The sequence below is a fragment of the Alternaria arbusti genome (genome assembly GCF_024043155.1).
Source record: "Alternaria arbusti strain BMP 1465 chromosome Unknown scaffold_3, whole genome shotgun sequence".
Lineage (NCBI taxonomy): Eukaryota > Fungi > Ascomycota > Dothideomycetes > Pleosporales > Pleosporaceae > Alternaria > Alternaria arbusti.
Genome location: NW_026249943.1, coordinates 2,090,873 through 2,109,707, shown reverse-complemented (window position 1 = coordinate 2,109,707; position 18,835 = coordinate 2,090,873). Strand labels below are relative to the sequence as shown.

The 18,835-nt window shown below is 52.3% G+C and overlaps 8 protein-coding genes across 8 annotated transcripts; 5 read left to right on the top strand and 3 right to left on the bottom strand.

The window, feature by feature from the left end:
* Nucleotides 1-1,053: 1,053 nt before the first annotated feature.
* J4E86_003380 (uncharacterized protein) lies at nt 1,054-2,367 on the top strand (the record flags this gene model as incomplete). The annotated part of the gene is made up of 4 exons (XM_051443935.1): nt 1,054-1,074; nt 1,134-1,179; nt 1,230-1,447; nt 1,504-2,367. The coding sequence occupies 4 exons, from the start codon at nt 1,054-1,056 to the stop codon at nt 2,365-2,367; spliced, it is 1,149 nt and encodes a 382-aa protein (XP_051305430.1).
* Nucleotides 2,368-3,021: 654 nt separating this feature from the next.
* J4E86_003379 (uncharacterized protein) lies at nt 3,022-4,538 on the top strand (the record flags this gene model as incomplete). The annotated part of the gene is made up of 2 exons (XM_051443934.1): nt 3,022-3,323; nt 3,380-4,538. The coding sequence occupies 2 exons, from the start codon at nt 3,022-3,024 to the stop codon at nt 4,536-4,538; spliced, it is 1,461 nt and encodes a 486-aa protein (XP_051305429.1).
* A 248-nt stretch (nt 4,539-4,786) lies between these two features.
* J4E86_003378 (uncharacterized protein) lies at nt 4,787-6,892 on the bottom strand (the record flags this gene model as incomplete). Its single annotated transcript, XM_051443933.1, has 1 exon — nt 4,787-6,892. One exon carries the CDS (start codon nt 6,890-6,892, stop codon nt 4,787-4,789), a length of 2,106 nt encoding a protein of 701 aa, XP_051305428.1.
* Nucleotides 6,893-7,550: 658 nt separating this feature from the next.
* Nucleotides 7,551-9,833, top strand: J4E86_003377 (uncharacterized protein; the record flags this gene model as incomplete). Its single annotated transcript, XM_051443932.1, has 1 exon — nt 7,551-9,833. The coding sequence occupies one exon, from the start codon at nt 7,551-7,553 to the stop codon at nt 9,831-9,833; it is 2,283 nt and encodes a 760-aa protein (XP_051305427.1).
* A 123-nt stretch (nt 9,834-9,956) lies between these two features.
* Nucleotides 9,957-11,750, bottom strand: J4E86_003376 (uncharacterized protein; the record flags this gene model as incomplete). Its single annotated transcript, XM_051443931.1, has 1 exon — nt 9,957-11,750. One exon carries the CDS (start codon nt 11,748-11,750, stop codon nt 9,957-9,959), a length of 1,794 nt encoding a protein of 597 aa, XP_051305426.1.
* An 821-nt stretch (nt 11,751-12,571) lies between these two features.
* J4E86_003375 (uncharacterized protein) lies at nt 12,572-13,675 on the top strand (the record flags this gene model as incomplete). Its single annotated transcript, XM_051443930.1, has 1 exon — nt 12,572-13,675. The coding sequence occupies one exon, from the start codon at nt 12,572-12,574 to the stop codon at nt 13,673-13,675; it is 1,104 nt and encodes a 367-aa protein (XP_051305425.1).
* A 2,424-nt stretch (nt 13,676-16,099) lies between these two features.
* On the bottom strand, nt 16,100-16,726 carry J4E86_003374 (uncharacterized protein; the record flags this gene model as incomplete). Its single annotated transcript, XM_051443929.1, has 1 exon — nt 16,100-16,726. One exon carries the CDS (start codon nt 16,724-16,726, stop codon nt 16,100-16,102), a length of 627 nt encoding a protein of 208 aa, XP_051305424.1.
* A 370-nt stretch (nt 16,727-17,096) lies between these two features.
* BNA51 (Kynureninase 1) lies at nt 17,097-18,664 on the top strand (the record flags this gene model as incomplete). Its single annotated transcript, XM_051443928.1, has 2 exons — nt 17,097-17,621; nt 17,675-18,664. 2 exons carry the CDS (start codon nt 17,097-17,099, stop codon nt 18,662-18,664), a joined length of 1,515 nt encoding a protein of 504 aa, XP_051305423.1.
* Between the last annotated feature and the right edge of the window lie 171 nt (nt 18,665-18,835).

The following is an 18,835-nucleotide window of genomic DNA, read 5'->3' as shown; positions in this document are numbered from 1 at the left end:
ACGACTTCCCATGCAGGAAAACCCTCTTCTCAGCCAGGTGGTGGTCAGATGGGCCCAATCAAGCCGTGTGTAAGGCTCGGCGCTACTCAGAGTTGATGAGCGGCGGTTATATTTTGGGTGGTTGGCTGCTGGTTGCTGTAAGCGCCAACGCTGTTCACTCGCTACACTCCCCGCCGCACTAGCTTGGGATGTGAGAAAGCCTGCATCTGGCGATGATTGGTAGACGGTATGTGCCTGCCCTGCGTCGGGGTAGCATATGCATGTGACAAGTGGCCAGTCCGGCGGCCCGCTGCGAGTCGTCGATCTATTTCGAGCGCTCAAAACCTTTGCCAACATGCCACTTTCGGTGTGCATCATGAATGCTATGGGAGGGATGCCTGTTGTCGTACCTGCCCTGTGACAGCACGAAAGTCAGGACGTGGTTCTTCATTATTTTTGTAGCCGGAATTGAACTCATGAATATGTTTTCATAGTTCCACGGGCTTTGATCATGCAGCGCTGGCGGATGAAGGTCTGTTCTGGCGAAACAGCGTTTGGTGGGGTTGGGGCTTGAAGCCACCAAGCTTTCGGCGGTAAAGAGGGCTCGCACGCTGCAGAGTCGCGGTGCACGCAGCCGCCCTAACACCAAGACAACTCTGGCTCAGGCATCGCACTGGCAGCTTATCGCACAATTTACCAGGACGCAAACTGTGCAACATGGCCTGATTACAAAACTTGGTCGCTGGGTAATGTGCTGAGTTACCCGGACTAAGGCCGAGCTTCCAACGGAGCTGTTGCTGGGCGGCTGTGGTGGTAAGCGTCCAAGGGCTTGGTGGTCAAAAGACGATGACAGGGTCAGGTCATTCTTGTTAAGAATAGGCAGGGCAATATGCATCAGATGAAGCAATCAGCGGGTATCACGTCGCTGCAGTGGCCGGGCATGCAGCTCGCGACAACGCGCGGCGAAGATGCGGGATGCGCGCTAGGCTTATCGATAAGCGAGATGTGCAGCCGAGAAAAAGTTGGGCCTTCGTCATCGCGCACGACAGTCACGCGAAGCCAGCCATAGCCACGATGCCATCAGAATTAGAAGAGGTAAGAAGCCAAGTACTCGAGACTTTGGGGTTCATCGCCAGCTAATACTCCGCTTCCAGCTTGTGGAATTCCTGCACCACGGCAACACGCAGATCAGGCAGACTGGTCAGACGAACCCCTCCACCCCACCACCGAACACAGCTCACACTATGCAGCGGCCGACCACCTTGTCGGATACTCACAGGCAAACGTCTCCCTATGGAAGCGCAACCAACTAGAGCCTATTAGGGACCTGAAGCTACTCGTCAAGGACTATGCGCCCATAGCGAAGAACGCCCTGACCATCCTCATCAATGTCTCCGCCGACGCCGAGGTCCAGAAGGCGCTGGCAAAGGACGACGACTTCCTCGAAACGCTCTTATCGCGGATAACCGTATGTCAGTTCCCCCTCTATACAAATGAGGACTGTCAAGGGCTGACTTGCTGCAGAACTCAAAAGAGCCCAACGCCAACGAGATCGCAATGCTCCTCGCCAACATGGCAAAGGACGACTCGCTACAGCGCGTTTTAGAGTTGAAGCGCGACATACCAAAAGAACTGTCCAAGTCAACGTGGGCTATGGATCAGCTCATGGACTGCTTCGTCAAGGGCGCAGAGGGCGCGTATAACAAGAACGCAGATTTCGACTACCTTTCGTACTTCTTCGCCGATCTAGCCAAGTTTCCCAAGGGTCGCGAATACCTCACCACACCGCAAGAGCACGACGATAACGTAATCCCCATCACCAAGATCCAGGTCTTCACCGACCATGCCTCGCACATCCGCCGCCTTGGCGTAGCTTCGGCGATTAAGAACGTCGCTTTCCACGTCCCTTCGCATCCCGTGCTACTATCGAATCTATCGCCCGACCCGAATCTCCCACCTCCATCTATCGGTGCAAACCTACTTCCATACATCCTTCTACCCCTCATGGGCCCAGAAGAGTACGCAGATGACGACACAGAGGGCATGCTGGATGAGCTACAACTCCTTGAGCCGGACAAGGAGCGCGAGAAGGATCACGAGATCATCAAGACTCATCTTGAGACGCTGCTTTTACTGAGTACAACGCAAGAAAGCAGAGAGGTGCTGAGGCGCGTCAAAGTCTACCCGATTGTCAGAGAGTGCCACATGCATGTCGATGACGAATCAGTCCAAGAAGCATGTGACCGTGTGGTCCAGGTCATCATGCGCAAAGAAGAAGGCGAAGAGGAGGATATACCAGACATGGCTAGTGCAGGTGGTAGCGGGAAGCTGATGGAATTGGAAAATGCCGAAGACGATGAAGACGAGAAGATTGTTGACATTGTCTAGACGGGAGATGCATATGCGACGCAATACCAACAATATTCTCAAGTCGCAAAACCGTAGTCATGCCCTACATCCAGATAGCGTGGTAGATCTGATTGGCGGTGATACCGGGGATAACAGCCTCGCTCAAAACTGTTCTCGGCTCCTCAATTATGGATCTTTGCCAAACTTGGTCGAAATAGGAAGGATCCCGTCATCGATTCTCAGTACCTCGATTCTTCTGCATCTCATCTGCTTTACTTCTACATTCTTATTTCTGTACCACGCTTCGCGCCGCTACTGTTTGTACCGTCCTTCCTTGTTGGATAGCTTATTGGAAGTATATTATGTGTGTGACGTAAGTCGAATTATGTCAACGGTCGACTTAAAAGATGGCGGGGGCCGAGGTATGGTACCAGCCACCGACGAAAGTGCAGTGCAGACAGCAGCCTCATCACCAACGGGTCGTCCACCAAGAAAAGGAATAGAGCGGAATACAGGCATAATAGAGCAGGAAGAAGAGAAGCAGTCAATATGGAGAAGAATTTACACAACCTTGACGTGGACGCCGCCGAACTGTCGCTGGGATCCGGACAAACCACCGCAATTCTCTATGAGCAGTACGTCTTTATGCGAGATTTCATGTCATAGTTCGGTTTGAACAAAGCCTACCTCACGATGCAGCTCCTCAGAGCTCTCCTCGATGAACACCATGCAGGATTCCAGCTGATTACCATCATCCCAGTGAACGTTCTATTCGCCTTTGCCGCCGGCTTTACAGTCGCAAACCTTTACTACAACCACCCCATTCTCAATCTACTAGCTGCAGACTTCGGCGTGCGCTATGAGCAAGTCGCACAGATTCCCACTGTGATGCAAGCTGGCTATGCCGCTGGACTACTCTTTCTGTGTCCGTTGGGAGATTTGTTACCTCGACGGCCGTTCGTATGTGGCTTAGTAGGGTTCACTGCGACATTGTGGTATGTCACGTTGAAATCCGAGGCATGCTGAAAGGAGATTACTGACGATAGGACAGGCTAGGACTATGTCTGACGTCCGACCTCGGAACTTTCACAGCCATATCCTTCATCGTAGCGGTGACAACAGTAACCCCACAACTCATGCTCCCACTCGTGGGGGATCTAGCTCCTCCGTCACGTCGCGCAGCAGCCCTGTCCATCGTTGTCTCCGGCCTCATGCTCGGCGTGCTCGTTGCCCGCGTCCTTTCCGGAACGATATCGAACTTTGTTACCTGGCGCGCAGTATACTGGATGGCATTTGCCCTCCAGTACATCATTTTCGTTCTCCTCTGGCTCTTCATGCCAGATTACCCAGCGACCAACCCCGGCATGAATTACTTTCGAATCCTACTCGACATTGTCAAGATGCTGTTCCGCCACCCCGTCCTCGTCCAAGCATGTCTAGCAGGTCTCTTCTGCTCAGCGCCTTTTACATCGTTCTGGACAACGCTGACGTTCCTCCTCGCCGGCGATCCCTACAACTATTCTTCCCTGACAATCGGTCTTTTCGGTTTGATAGGAATAGCGGGCATGCTCATCTCCCCAATCTACGCACGTACAGTTACCGACCGCTTCGTACCACATTTCTCCGTACTTTTTGGCCTCACATGCTCTCTCATTGGGATATGTCTCGGCACCTACACTGGAACCTTTACGGTCGCAGGCCCTGTCCTTCAAGCTCTATTGATGGATTTCGGCAACCAGACAGCGCAGATCGCTAATCGTTCGAGCATTTATTCCGTGGAGCCTAAGCGGCGCAACGGAGTGAATACTGCCTTCATGGTCGCTACGTTCTGTGGGCAACTTATTGGTACGGCGGCTGGGAACCATATTTACGCTGCTGCGGGTTGGATTGGGAGTGGAAGTGCTAGCGTGGGCTTTATTTCCGCGGCGCTTCTCGTCATCATTGCCAGAGGACCGTGGGAGGAGAGATGGGTTGGGTGGAGGGGTGGCTGGAGCATGATCAAGAAGGACAAGGACAGTGCTGATGGTAAGACGGCGGATAAAGAGATGCATGGGAGAAATGTGATAAGAGATGAAGAAATGGGCGTTGATGCTAACGAGAAGGTATTGGAGGAAGTTGCTGCGGAAGAGGGGCACGAGAGTCCGTTGAAGGACGGCGATGGCAGTGAGAAGTGTATTGAAGAAGGCGGGGTTAGAGAGCCAAAAGCATGAGGAGTGTTAGACGATTTGAGTATAGGCAGAATAATAGTATAGCCTCAACGGCGTATCACAAAACGCCACATGCATAGAGTGATCCATGTTCTGCGATTCATATATTATATACTGATAGACCCGAGCAAGTAGTGCCCGCACGTCTCCTCATTACCAGCCTTTGCCCTCGTCCCCTACGCTAATGCAATTTACCAAGGGACCGGCTGGATATCGCATTCGCTCTCGTGCTGACCACATGCGGTCTCAGACTACGCAGGTTTCGGTGCGTTTGACGCATTCATGAACGCATTAATGTGCTCTTCGGAGGGCATCTTCTCCAGAGGGGTAAGCCAGCTCTTGGCCTTGTCGAAGCTAGACACCGCCTTGACGAGCTTGATGAAGACCTGCGTGTTGGTCTTGTCAACACGACCCTTGAACTTGACAATGAGATTCTGAATGTTCATGCCTTGGGGTGGCAACGATTCGTAGATCTCCTTGGCAGATGGTAGGGAAGGCCGTGATGGGGCTGCAGAGGGACTACCTGCGCGGCTGCCGCTGGCTGTAGGACTGCCTGCACGGCTAGCACCAGGAGTGCCGCTCGGAGAAGCGCCAATCATGATGCGGTTTTTGTCCTTCTTGTCCTTCTTCCGCTTCTTGCCGGCGTCAGTCATCTCGCTGTCGCTACCAGACCCTGCGCCCTTAAGATTAGCAAGGGACGACTTCCGGGATCCATCAGCCAGCTTGTCATGCTTCTTCTTATGCTTCTTGCGCGAGGACTCGTTGCCGCTAGCTTCTGAGAGGTTGGGTGAGCCTGGCCTCTTCTTGCTCTTGCTCTCGCCAGACTTGTGGTTCCCCGAGGGGGTATTGGTGCCCTTGGTAGATGCACCAGAGGGGACGTTACCAGCTTCCGGTGCCTTGCCGTTCTGCTCGGCTGCCTTCTTCTCTGCCTCTTCCTTGGCTTGTTGACGCTCCGTCTCGGAGTCGGTGTCGGACTCACTTTCGGTGATGTACGGGTTCTCTGGATCGCTGTCAAGGTAGTCATATTGCTTTTCGCGTTTGACTAGGGCTTTTCGGGTGCCCTTTTCCTGGATCCTCCTCTCCTCAGCCTCCTTCCGCTCTTGTTCTTCCTTGATCGCAATGGCCAATTCATCGGGGCGATCCCACAGAGCAGCCTGCAGTTGGTCTCGCTTGAGCTTTTCTGCGGCTTCTTTGACATCCTGCTCTTCACCTTCAAAGAGACCATTCAGACCCTCTTCGTCGTCGGCAAAGTCTTCCTCAAGGTTAAAGTCGATATCGTCCGCGTCAGCTTCGCGCTTAACAAATCCGGTTGCGTCGTCGTCGGGGCGCTCGCGCTTGATCCTGCCTTCGTCGTCTGCGCCGCCGCCGACACGGGTACGGACTCCGCTCCACATCTTCGCATTGTTCTCTGCGTTGACGCGCTGCTTCTGACGCTCTTCGAGTTCGGCGAAAAACTTGGGTCCGCCGCCTCTCTCAACTTTGGCCAAAATCTTATCGAGATCATCGCCGCCAGTCTTGACCTTGCCCTTGACGTTGAACCGATACCAGCGCTCCATAGGGGCCATCTGGATTGCTGTATTGGGGTCGCCGGGGCGGGTGGTCGACAGCATGACATGTGTTTCTGACAGCTCCGACTCGTAGGTGCCGACCCACGTCTGTTTGTTCTCGAAGTCCTCCAAATGCCATGGCAGCGTCTCCTCGTATCGCAGAAGTTGTCGCTTCTTTGCCTCTGGAGTATCATCGGGCCGGTACTTCTGCTCCGTCTTCTTGTGGAAGGCAGGAGGCTTCTTCATGCCAGTAGGGGCGATCTTGGCTTGGTTCTCCTCGCGAACCTTGCGACGCTCCTCCTTCTGCAGCTCGATGCGCTCCCGCTCCTTCATTTCTTCCATGTCCTCCTTCGTGTCTTCTTCTTCGTACGTGGAGCCCATACCGCTTGGAGGCGCGCGGGGATCTCGGCGGTGGAGCTTGATGGGCGTCTTGAACTGGTTGTCGTCGGTGATGTCCACGTGCGTCTTGCTCTGCAGACGCATGACATGGTGTCGCAGCTCTTTCAAGTCCTTGCGGCTCACGATAAGTGGGAAGCTGCTGGCGCCTTGAGCAATGAACTCATGTCGCAACGCGTCTTTGGACTGCGTGCCATCGCTTGCGGGCCCGGCGACGGGCTTCTTGGCCTCGTTCATTTGCGACAACGAGACCATGGGCCTCGTGATGTTCTGTAGTGGGCGGCGGGGCTTGCGCAGGACATCGGCCTGCGGACGTGGGCGACGGCGACGAACAGGCGGCTGCTGGCCATTGGCGGCGACGGGCGCAGCGGGCGCGCTGGCGGGCGGCGGGTTCCCGTTCATGTTGCCGTTCATGTCGGAGGCAGCGGTGGGATGGTAACACGAGCGAGAGGCGATGGGCAGAGGATAGTGAGGGTGGGGAGACGCAGTCACCTTTGTCCCAAGGAGTTCCTTCAACTTCGGCCTGTGTCGCGCGCGAACGTCACAGCTCCACGCTAGTGCCTTAGCGCGCCAAGCCCGTTTCCAGCGAAGGCCGTCTCCGCCTTCCCAAACAGTGCCACCACTCAGCGACTGCCCGATCCAGTTCGTCATCGCTTCCACGGTTGCTGCGCCAGGAATGAGCCACCATAGGAATCGCGCACTTCCAGCAATACATTGCGCAAGAGCCACCGTGGACGTTTAATTCAAATCCTTCCGAGGCCTGATCGCTTTGGCTGGACAAGACATTCACCCATGGTTGCCTGGTGTGAATAGTCTCCCAATAAGATCCACCAACTGGGCCCTCCAATCACTTTACTCCCATAGTCGTCGCCAGAACCACCACGCGCCACACCAACCAAAGTCCTAGGAAACATCCACAACTTAAGACGCCAGAATCACTTCCTCTGAATACGAGTTTGGCCTAATAAGATCTCTTCCCTACTGCCCCTCTTTCACTGCCGGACTTCGTCCATTCGGATACACACCCCACTACTTGCTTACATCGCCAACGAGTTCAGACTAATCCGACATCATGGAACAGGAGAATGCATCACAGCCCACTGGGCTCGAGAATCAATTGCGCAACATGATTCTCGGCAACGTTAGCATAGCCGGTGGACAGTCTGGCCAAGACGCCCCGTCACCACACCGTGGACGCGGACGAGGCCAAGGAAGAGGACGTGGCCGCGGTCGTGGAGGTTTCCACGATACCGTCAACAATTTCAACAGCAACGGTCAGAGCCACACAACTCCAGGTCCTACTCCAGATCAAGCTCAAGGATGGCGCGCCCACGCTTCCGCCAACACGGCGCCAGCCCGAGGGCGTGGAAGAGGCTTTGCTCCCAGTCAGCGATATCAGCAACCTCCGCGAACCTTCCCAGACCAGCAAGGCCCAAATATCTCTCAAAACGGCCCACAGGTAGACAATCGACAGTATCATTCACGGGGGCGAGGGCGGCCCCATCAACAACAAAATCTGAACGCTGATGGTACACCACGTACACAGCCCCCTAGAATCCTACAACGGCCTCATGATAATTTCGCACTGCCAGGCCAAATCCCGGTAGGTCCAGCATCGACACAGCGTCCCCGTCCACAAGGTCAATATCCTCCCCGACCACCGATGAATCAACCACGAGAGAACTCCATGGCCCAAGTCGAACACTTGGACGCAATTGCAGCAGCCGAGATTCCGAAGGTGGAGATGTCCAGATCCGAGTCGGAGGCCAAAGAAGACTTCCGAAAGCACCTGGAAACCATCATGCAAGAAGCTTTTGCCAGCGGCTACTCTGGTGATATCTCGACTATCTCCTTGGTAGGCTTTGGTAGCTTAGCTTCCGGCTTTGGTATGCCCGGCTCAGACATGGATCTGGCAGTAGTGCCAATATGGAAAGATCCAGCGAGGGCTAGTGATATTGCCATTGATCGTGGCATCCCGCGTTTGCTGGAACGGGCAGTTCTCGACGCCAAGCTGGGTGGCCGTCTACTCACAAGGACAAGAGTACCAATTCTAAAGATATGCCAGACGCCAACCGAGACCTTGTATAATGCTCTCGCCGAGGAACGCCAGAAGTGGGAAGAGCTTCCGGAAGAGGAGAAGTACCCTTCAGACAAGCCACAAGAGGCCACCCCACCGCCAAAGCCGCTGGTAGATGTTGATGGAGCAAAAGCTTCAGAGCTTACTGCGCAGTCAGACAGCCCTAACTTTGGTGACGACTTTCCTATACTAGGTGCTGCGGCAACTACTAAGAAACGGCAAAAAGCTCCTGCAAAAGTTGAGACCGCCCAGGAAACCTCCATTACGTCGGCCACCAAGTCAGAAGACAGTGTCAGCAACGGAACCGATGAAAAGGCTAAGAAAGATCAGCATCACCGCCCTGAGAAACAGTGGATGCGAGAGAAGGTAGTCGGTCCCCTCGACTTTCCAAAGACGGGCTGCGGTATTCAATGTGACATCAACTTCGAAAACCCACTCGGTATCCATAACACTCATATGCTTCGATGCTACTCCCTAACTGACCCTCGTGTACGGCCAATGGTTCTCTTCGTTAAGTCATGGGCCAAGCGACGAAAAGTCAACAGCGCATACTCTGGCACTCTCTCTTCATACGGATGGGTACTTATGGTACTGCATTATCTGGTCAATGTCGCCCAACCACCGGTGTGTCCAAATCTCCAACTCGCCGTCCCGCTCCCGAGCGACACAGTAGCTCTAGAGCAGTTCTTCAAGAACACGACTATAGCAGGTTATCAGGTCCGCTTTTGGCGCAACGAGCCGGAGATCATCCAGGCCGCGCAAGCTGGTCGCCTTTCACAGAACACACAGTCTGTCGGCGAATTGCTACGCGGATTCTTCCAGTACTACGCTTCTCTATCTGGGTACGGCTATGGACCCAAGCCCCCGCAATTCTACTGGACCAACGAAGTCCTGTCCCTTCGGACGCCTGGCGGAATCTTGTCGAAGCAAAGCAAGGGCTGGGTCAGCGCGACAACCAAGATCACGGCGGAGAAAAAGGTCACGAATCGGTATCTGTTCGCAATTGAAGATCCGTTTGAGATTGATCACAATGTCGCAAGGACCGTCACTCACCGTGGTATCGTTGCTATCAGAGACGAGTTCAGGAGAGCATGGAGGATACTAAAGGCCATTGGCCAGAGCACAGAGCCCGAAGGTGGAATCTTTGACGAAGTCGTAGAGCAGCCACCCGCCCAGTCTGAGCCAAAACCTGAAGATGCTCCAAAAGGCACCATGGAAAGTCTTGGCGTTGATGAAGAATCGAAGACTGAACAAGGCAGCCAAGCGATTGCAGTGTAAGATTAGGTGTACATCGATTCGACAGATATGATGTAAGGGTCTCGAAAAGCTTGAAAAGACTATACTATATTACCGAAGTTATGAGATAGACGATGACCGACTTTGTAATATAGCAACCTCATCTCAAACCTGAAGCCATCCGTCTAATTCTTGATCCATCACAAAGAATTCGTCAAAAGCTGTGCCAAGAAATTCATCCGGTATGTTGTAGGAAAGCTGCGTTTGCGAGGCATCCTGAAATGCCAGCGGATTAGAGCCAGAAGTGATGTCTGCCGAGAATGAAGAGAAAGACTCTCCATGTTCTCCACCTGTCAGATTACCTTCTAGGCTGTCTGGTTTTGGATCCCTCCCCAATTTCCCCAGAACAGCATTCACCGCTCTCACGGCCGTTTGTGCTTCTTTCGAGAACCCCTGTTGCTGTTCCCACACACTCTTCGAAGTCTTGAGTGCTTCCACGCTTTTCTGTGCGACCTCTTCCCCGATCAGCCCTTTCTTCATGTCGTCGTTCAGATTGAGACACAGGACTGTTGTGGCGAGCAGGAACTCGGATTGGATCAAGGAGAGGATCTTCCATCGATCACTATGTAGCATGCGGCCCGGTTGATTCTGCTCGAACAACTCAGCTTGTAGCTGCAACGTTGCCAGTGCTGCGCTTACGCATGTCGAATGAGACAGCTGGTATTTGCTATTCGTCTTTGCAAGGATGATGAACTTGCGGTGGAGGGTAATCTGCGCGTGGTGGAACGACATCGCTATATATAGACGACGGGTGATGAGTTCTGCGCCGTCTAAGATGGATTGCTGCATAGGCTTCAACTTTAGTATGGAAGGCTTCTGGGCATATGCTCTGCTGAGTAGTGTATCTAATCGCATTGCTTCGTCGTAATCTCGCTGCTTCGATGACGTCGTGAAGTCGCAGATCATTCCGTAGACGGAGACTATCCTGCTCTTGTATACTAGGAATTGGGACAGCGTGTGCTCGCTTTGTGGTCTAGCAGGCGGTAAGACGGTGGACGTATCGTCAAAGTCATCATCCAGGAGATTGCGCGGCTCAGCGGTGTCGCATTGAGTTTCCTTTATGATTCGCGGAAGACCGACCTCAGAAGCTGAGGCGATGTCAAATTGGGTGAGGATATACCAGGTACGCCTGCGCATTTCGGCCTCATAGACACTCATCTGCGGGAAATGCGAGCCATCGCGGTGGTAGCCCATCTTGAGCGCTACGCGTATTATGACGCCCGTCAATTGCCAACAGCCCTGTTGTGTGTCTTCGCCTTGAACGTATTCGGTCTGAAGGAAAGCCAGTAAGGCCTCGATGGTATGCGGTACGCCCTTCATGTAGTTACCTAGCCTAAGACATTGTATCATCTTCTCTCGTGAGATGATGATCAGGCTGTGATATTCGGCTGCTGTCGTCTCGTCCAATGAGGCCGCACCGCCGTTCATGAATAGCGTACAATAGGCTACTGTATACATCATGCCGTATAATATAGTCAGCCACATGGTTGACGTTGAAAGCGGATCTTCCCAAAACGCTTCGTATTGTTTGATAAAGACCTTGCGGTGAATGACAAGTGAGACGGGCATGTCCGCCCATTTGAAGTATTTCGAGATCATGCTATCGACAATTATGCGGGGCGGAATCGCAGCGACGATATCCATTTTTGTAACTGGGTATGTTTGGAGAAGAAACAGGTCGTTTCCAGGGAGTGTTGGCTCAGTATGTTGTGGTTCTTCAACTTGTTCCTGTACCATGTCTTTCAGGTCACTAATCTCATCCAGGATGGCTTTCCAGTGGTCACTCTCGACGTATGAAGACTGATGGTCGTTGAGGTTTATCCGACCAGCTTCATATACGAGAGGATCCACCGCGGCGACGGTTTCTGTAGTCTCGTGGGTCGCCAGATTCCCCGGCATCCGAGCATCAAGGAGTTTTTCTTGTTTGTCAAGCAAAGACCGGACGAGCGACTCCAGCTGATCAATTCGTTCCTCGAACGCCTTTCGCGTGGCGCTCTCTATCGGTCTGTCTTTTTGTGGAGCTCGCGGAAGTTGGGGTAGAGGGAAGCTGCACCCTGCCACTTGCCCTAGTCGAATGCAGCTCCCGCAAGGCTTGTTTCGATCACATCGAAGTCTAGACATTTCTTGTTAGGTGTCTTGGTGATAAGGTAAATCACTTCCTTACTTTCTCTTCCTGCAGAAATCACAGGATAGCTGGGCCTTCTCCCGACCTCTCATTCTCTCTAGCAGTCGTTCCGAGGAAATAGGCGAATTTGTCATCTCTCTGGTTTGCTTCAGGCGTACTTAGGAGATGATGAAGTGTTTAGGACATGCTGACCATAGGTAGTGATCTTGGTGGCAACATAAGCACGATACGCACGGAGGAACTTAGGTCGGCGGCTATATACATGGGCCGTATCTTACCAGAGCTTTTACACTAAATCGCACATTCTTCCTATTGGGGTCGTATGCGTCAGAGTAATCGAAGTAAGCCTACGGACGGCAGGTAGCTTAAATGTGGGCCCAAACGGACGTCCGCTGGCCTCTGATTGGTGCAATGCTCCGCGTCCACGAGATTGCATTGCAAGCAGGCATCAAGTCCAGGAGCTTGTAGAAGTATAAGATGGAAAGGAATCTAGGTGTTGAGCATGCTGCAAAGAAAGATACTTCAAACTTTATCATTATTCAATATCTTGAAAACGCACATCTAATCACTTCTCCGAGTCCTCATCTTCTACACGATGCCTACCAATCTCGCAGCATGGATGCCAGCACCGAAGCAACGCATGGAAGTCTCGGAAGCGCCATTTCCTACTCCTGGGCCCGATGAAGTTATCGTCAAGAATCGTGCAGTGGCGATCAATCCAGTTGATTGGGTTTTGCAAGACCAGGGCACCAGTATGGCGTTCGGTTGGATCAAACATCCTTTTGTTTTCGGCTTTGATGTCGCTGGCGAAGTGGTTCAGATCGGCAGCAAAGTGGTACGGTTCAAAGTAGGAGACCGTGTTCTAGGTCAGGCGCACAGTACAGACAAGAAGATCAACAGCGCGGCATACGGAGCATTCCAGCTGTTTCCCGTTCTCCTGGAAAGGAACACATCGTCTATTCCAGACAGCTTGTCATTTGAATCTGCTGCAGTGATACCTCTGGCTTTCACTACTGCTGCAGCAGGGCTGTTCGAGAAGGATCAGCTCGGTCTGCAATATCCTCAACTTCACCCGAAACCGACCGGAAAGACGGTCCTTGTCTGGGGAGGCTCGACTAGCGTAGGCTGCAACGCTATCCAACTCGCTGTTTCCGCTGGATACGAAGTCATATCGACATCTTCACCAAAGAACTTCGATCTCATGAGATCCCTCGGTGCTAGCAAAGTCTTCGACTACAACGACCCCTCTACAGTCGACAAGATCGTCGGGGTCATGGAAGGGAAAGAATGCGCGGGAGCCTTGTCTATTGGAGAGAACGCAGTTTTCCATTGTCTAGACGTCTTGGGCAGATGTAAAGGCAATAAGCGTATTGCAATGGCGACATATCCAATCCCTGCTCAACCGAAGCGATTTGTCGCACTGCAGATTATCTGGAGCTTCGCCACTTCGATGATCTCCATCATCATCAAGTCACAGCTGAGAGGTATCAAGACAAGTTTCGTGTACGGATCGGTGGCGCATTCCCCTGTCGGTAAAGCCGTGTACGCCGACTTCCTGCCTGAAGCACTCGCGACTGAGAGGTTCCGAGCAGCTCCCGAGCCCATTATCGCTGGAGAGGGCCTGGAAGCCATTCAAGAAGCTTTGCATATTCAGAAGAAGGGAGTTTCGGCAAGAAAGGTGGTTGTAAGCCTGAAGTGATACCGGAAGTTGTGATCTGGATTTGCAAGTTTGCTGCCCTGGTACTTTCTTAGTGGACGAGCTCATGGGTCTAGTACAATTACTCAGTCTTTAGAGGTTTCTTGACATGTGCGTACCTCTCCGCGGGCAAATAAAGAACCTGTTCAATGCCAACTTTGGAATGTGTGAAATAGGCGCGACGGTCTGGATGCGTTCTTTACGGTGATGTAGCTGACTGACTGCTTTAGCGCACGCCGCCTGCATGCAGGTGCAACCTGCCCCACGCATCACCTCAGCCCCAGCATTCAGCCTTAGCACGGCCTGATCGCAATTCATCTCGTTCATCGCGCAACGCTGCATGATCTTCTCCAACATGCCTTCGAGATGTCTGCCACTTATTACGACAACTCAACATCATGCGAAGACCGCCGCGTTGTTCGCCGCCGGCTAGTCAATTGGTTACACTGGCCCGAAACGACAGGTCAGCCGCAATTCACTAACCAGAAACTTGACTTGAGCGAACGTTCCCGTCCGGATATCGAAGACGATGCGCTTATCTCGTGGGGTCTGAAGCAAGCCGAGGGGTCGAAGGGCGGCAATACGACGATTAACGTGTTGTATGGAGAAGGACGGCACCTTCGTGGGTGTCACAAGAAAATGAAGCCGTGATGAGGTTAACGAAGCCCAAGAATGGCGAGACAACATTGATGACGACGATTTGGAGCATATATTGCAGGTGTGTGTCAGCCATAGCAATACTAATGAGTAATCCTGACTCTTCAGACTCAACCGACAAGTACAGGAGAGCACTCGTTGCGAATGTGGTACGTGGAATGTTTGTAAATCTCAGCAGAGCGCTGAAGAACACGACTTCGGCCAAAATAAGACCAAGAAAGTTATGGAGATATCACAAGCTAGGGTAGCAAGCTGACAAGGTTCTCAAAGCTTCCTGAATACATTGGAACCAAGCAGCGGTTGGCTACCAGGAAACTTCGAGATTCGGTCCCGGACCTTCCGCATTCTGAGGGATTCTGGTTTGTCGAAAACGCTACTGAAGAACATATACTCCAAAGATACTTATTGGGCTAAGATGGGAAACCAGCTGTTCTTGCGTCGCAATGAAAAGGGCGATCTGCTCTCGTTCGGTACGATACATGTCTACCCTCTTGTACACACATTGATTTATCTTATGAACAGATACTTGCTACCAATACGTATGCGGTTGGGATACTGGTGTCAGTTTCATCAACTGCATACGCACTCCGAACCAGACTACCTACTTCTGCATCAACTGTCCTACTCCTACCGTTTCTCGCTTGAGAGACATTGTAGAAATCAAGCCACTCCTGGCTCACCGCGACTTCCTGCTCGATTCGCTAGTTGCAGACGACTGTCTGAAGCAGTGGCAGCTAGATATCGGAAGCCGTCGTGACAAGCTCATTCATTATGTCCGCATTGCTTCCCTTCATAAGATAAGCAAATCTAACGACCCTTACAGGAGCGAGTCTACGACGAAAACCTTGATACGTTTCGAGAGGCTACGATTGAGCTTCATCAACTTGCAAGATCATGGCTTACCCTCAGACAAGATAGCCAGGATCTTTACGCACAACTGCACTTTCTACGTGAATCTTACGTAAAGTACAAAGAAGCTGTGGGAACTTTCGCGAAGCTGTGGAGTTTGGACCAAACAGACATGTGCGAGTCGTTCGATATGCTCATATCGGCCTGCGATACTTGTAGCAGATGGACAAGTGTATACCATGAAAGGACAAGCCTCAGAATCAACCTAGTCAGTATAAGTCTCCATCTGAACGAAAAGATCTTAATTCAGTATACCAGCTCTTCCAGCTGTCGAATCAGAGGGATTCGAAAACTAACATCAAAATCGCGGACGCTACTGCAGATGTCGCACTACTGACACAGCGTGACTCTGCGTCCATGATCACTATTGCCGCCGTTACGATGCTTTTTTTACCCGGCACTTTCATCTCCGCGATTCTAAGCACAACTTTCTTTGACTACGGAGACGACGGCTTGCGCATTTCACGAAGATGGTGGATACTTCCTGCTACCACGATACCGCTGACGGTCATCGTATTTGCCATCTGGCTGGGTTGGCGATACATGAGGCTGAAGAAAGTGGGCAACGAGAAGAAGAGAAGACAGATAGTGCCTATCTGAGTAGCTATCGTCAAATCCGAAGAGTGGTGCTGCATACAGGGCTGTGAACCTTCACCTTGAGAGCGACCACTCTGAATGGCTGAAAGAAACTCGAGACGGTTCGATTCCTCAATTTGTACGAAGGATGTTGGCGGCATGGAGAGCGTGCAGAGGGTGCTCAAGATAGGCTGCCTATGGAGATGCAGGGTTACTCTATGTATATTACGAGGCCAATTCCAGCTAAAGCACCGACCTGTGTAAACTTAAATGTCTGGGTATAATCTACATCTTAATATCAAAGCTTGTCCCACACCCACAACTACTCGTCGCCCCTGGTATGCCGGTGATCTTGAACTGGCTCCCGATCAACTCCATGGTATAGTCCACCGTGCTTCCATTCAACAGCTCCAAACTCGACTCATCGATAACGATCTTCTCTCCCTTCTCTCCCTCAAATATGGTATCTTCTTCGGTCACTGGGTTCTTGGATAGGTCGGTCAAGTCCATGAGGTACTGGAAGCCGTGGCATCCGCCGCTCTCGATGCTTACGCGCAATGCGAGGTTCGGATTGTTATCGCCCGAGGAGATCTTCTGAAGCCGGTTCGATGCACGGGGTGCTATCGAGATCAGCATGGGATTGCCGGAATCGTCGGTGCGTGGGTTTTGGATCGCTTGGGCGGGCTTTGCCGTGGAGGCGTCGGATGATGTGGCGAGGGCTCGTCGTGGTATGTGTTGTGGTTGTGAGAATGCTAAACCTTGTACTGAGACATGTCTTGAAGTCCCTCGTGGAGATGATGGTGCAAGAAAGTCGAGGAATAGCGATCGCGAAGTGGCGTGCGGTGCTGCTCTGCTGTACGCTCGCATCGATTGAGCTGCGGCGGCGATAGGTTGGGCCGGCCGCCGTGTCATTGTTTGTCTTGCTATCCGCAGGCACGACGCGCACATGGTTGAAGGGGAGGCCATTATCGCGATATCGAGGATGTGGAGGGCGCTGTCGCAATGAAGGTTCGCGAGTCTGAGGTCATAGCTAGGAATGTCACAACCGACGGGATCCAATCAGACGCGCCCTCACACTCGGGGTTCTAGACCGCTGAGTCAGGCACAAACCCCACCTTGTGCCGCCGCCACAATCCATCGTACGAGCACCAGACTGTTCCAGCCTTACCCGCTCAAGCTATCTACTTATCGTCCCTGAAGCCTCAATGATAGTGCTACATCACCTCTGCACAAGCTTTGTCTTGTCCGAATCCTGGTAATCTTTCCTCCATCACCAGCTGCCATGCCCAAACACCACAACCACTATCTCGCTATTCCACAGGCGGAACTGTGCAGCGACGAGTTTGCGAGAAACGAAGATAAGAAAGATGACCTGAGCAAGTTGAGGGACGAATTCGTGATTCCGACAAAGGGCGACCTAAGGAACAGGAATTTCGGGTTTCAGCTGAACGGAAAAACTGCGACTACGCGCAAAGACGACGGCGAAGAGTCCATATACTTCTGCGGCAACTCCCTGGGACTCCAGCCTCGGAGGACCAAGGAATATGTAAATCGCTACCTGGATACATGGGCATCTAAGGGTGTGTTTGGCCATTTCACTGATTATGAGGGAGGCTTGCCGCCATGGCTACACATTGATGATGCGATAAAACAACAGACCGCGAAAATAGTCGGTGCACTGTCTACCGAAGTCGTCGTAATGGAGACATTGACTGCAAACCTGCATTTGCTTATGGCAAGTTTCTATCGACCGACCAAGGACAGATACAAGATCATCATCGAGGGCAAGGCGTTTCCCAGCGATCATGTAGGTTGATGCCGACATGCTATCAGCGCTTGGTAATTAATGACTTCTTGTAGTACGCGGCTCTTTCTCAGATTGCCCACCACAACCTCGACCCGTCTGCGCTTGTTACCATCGACCCGCCCTCTGCCTCCTCACCTTACCTCTCCAACGAACATATCCTCTCAGTCATATCACACCACGCGCCTACAACCGCACTAGTGTTGTTGCCTGGTATTCAGTTCTACTCGGGCCAGTTCTTCGATATAGAGCTCATAACGCGTCACTGCCGATCGCTGGGTATTACAGTGGGCTGGGATCTTGCGCATGCAGCCGGAAATGTGCCGCTGAAGCTACACGACTGGAACGTAGACTTCGCAGCGTGGTGCAACTACAAATATATGAACGGTGGTCCAGGAGTCATCGGTGGACTCTTCGTACACGAGAGACATGGAAAGGTGGAGCAAGTATCTGCAGCTCGAACAGACGGCACAAACGGCGTAGCCAGTAACGGTACAGAGCTCGCCTATCGACCACGGCTGAGCGGCTGGTGGGGAAGCGATAAGAGCAGTCGATTTCGAATGGAAAACAAGTTCGTTCCCATTGCTGGCGCAAGCGGATTTCAACTCAGCAATCCCAGCGCACTGGATATGACTTCCGTCATGGCATCGACAGACGTCTTTGCGTTGACAAACATGGACGCGCTACGTCAACGTAGCCTTAAACTGACCGCATACCTCGAAGCGCGACTCCTCAAGTACGATGGAGAGCCACCATACAAGATAATCACACCCGCAAACCCGGCTGAACGGGGCGCGCAGCTCAGTGTACTTCTGAACCCGGGGTTACTGGATAAAGTCCAGCACTACATAGAAGAGCGTGGCGTCGTCGTTGACGAAAGAAAGCCTGACGTTCTGCGCGTTGCGCCTGCGCCACTATACAACTCCTTCCACGACATCCATCGATTCATTACGGTCTTCCACGAAGCTTGTCGCAAAGCCCTGAAGGGCAATGTGCAGCAGGGCGCGCATAACGACAACGTACCCCAAGGAATTGCTACTGTATGATCAGGGCCTTTCAGTGCGATAGTTCAAGCGACGTCTGATCGTGAGCAAAAAAGCAATGTAATTTTTAATACCAGTAACACATATACCCAAGCAATACAGCATTTTCCAGATATCATGGTCAAAAGCTACATTCAAGAACGTCAACACTATATGCAAAACACCGACATGATC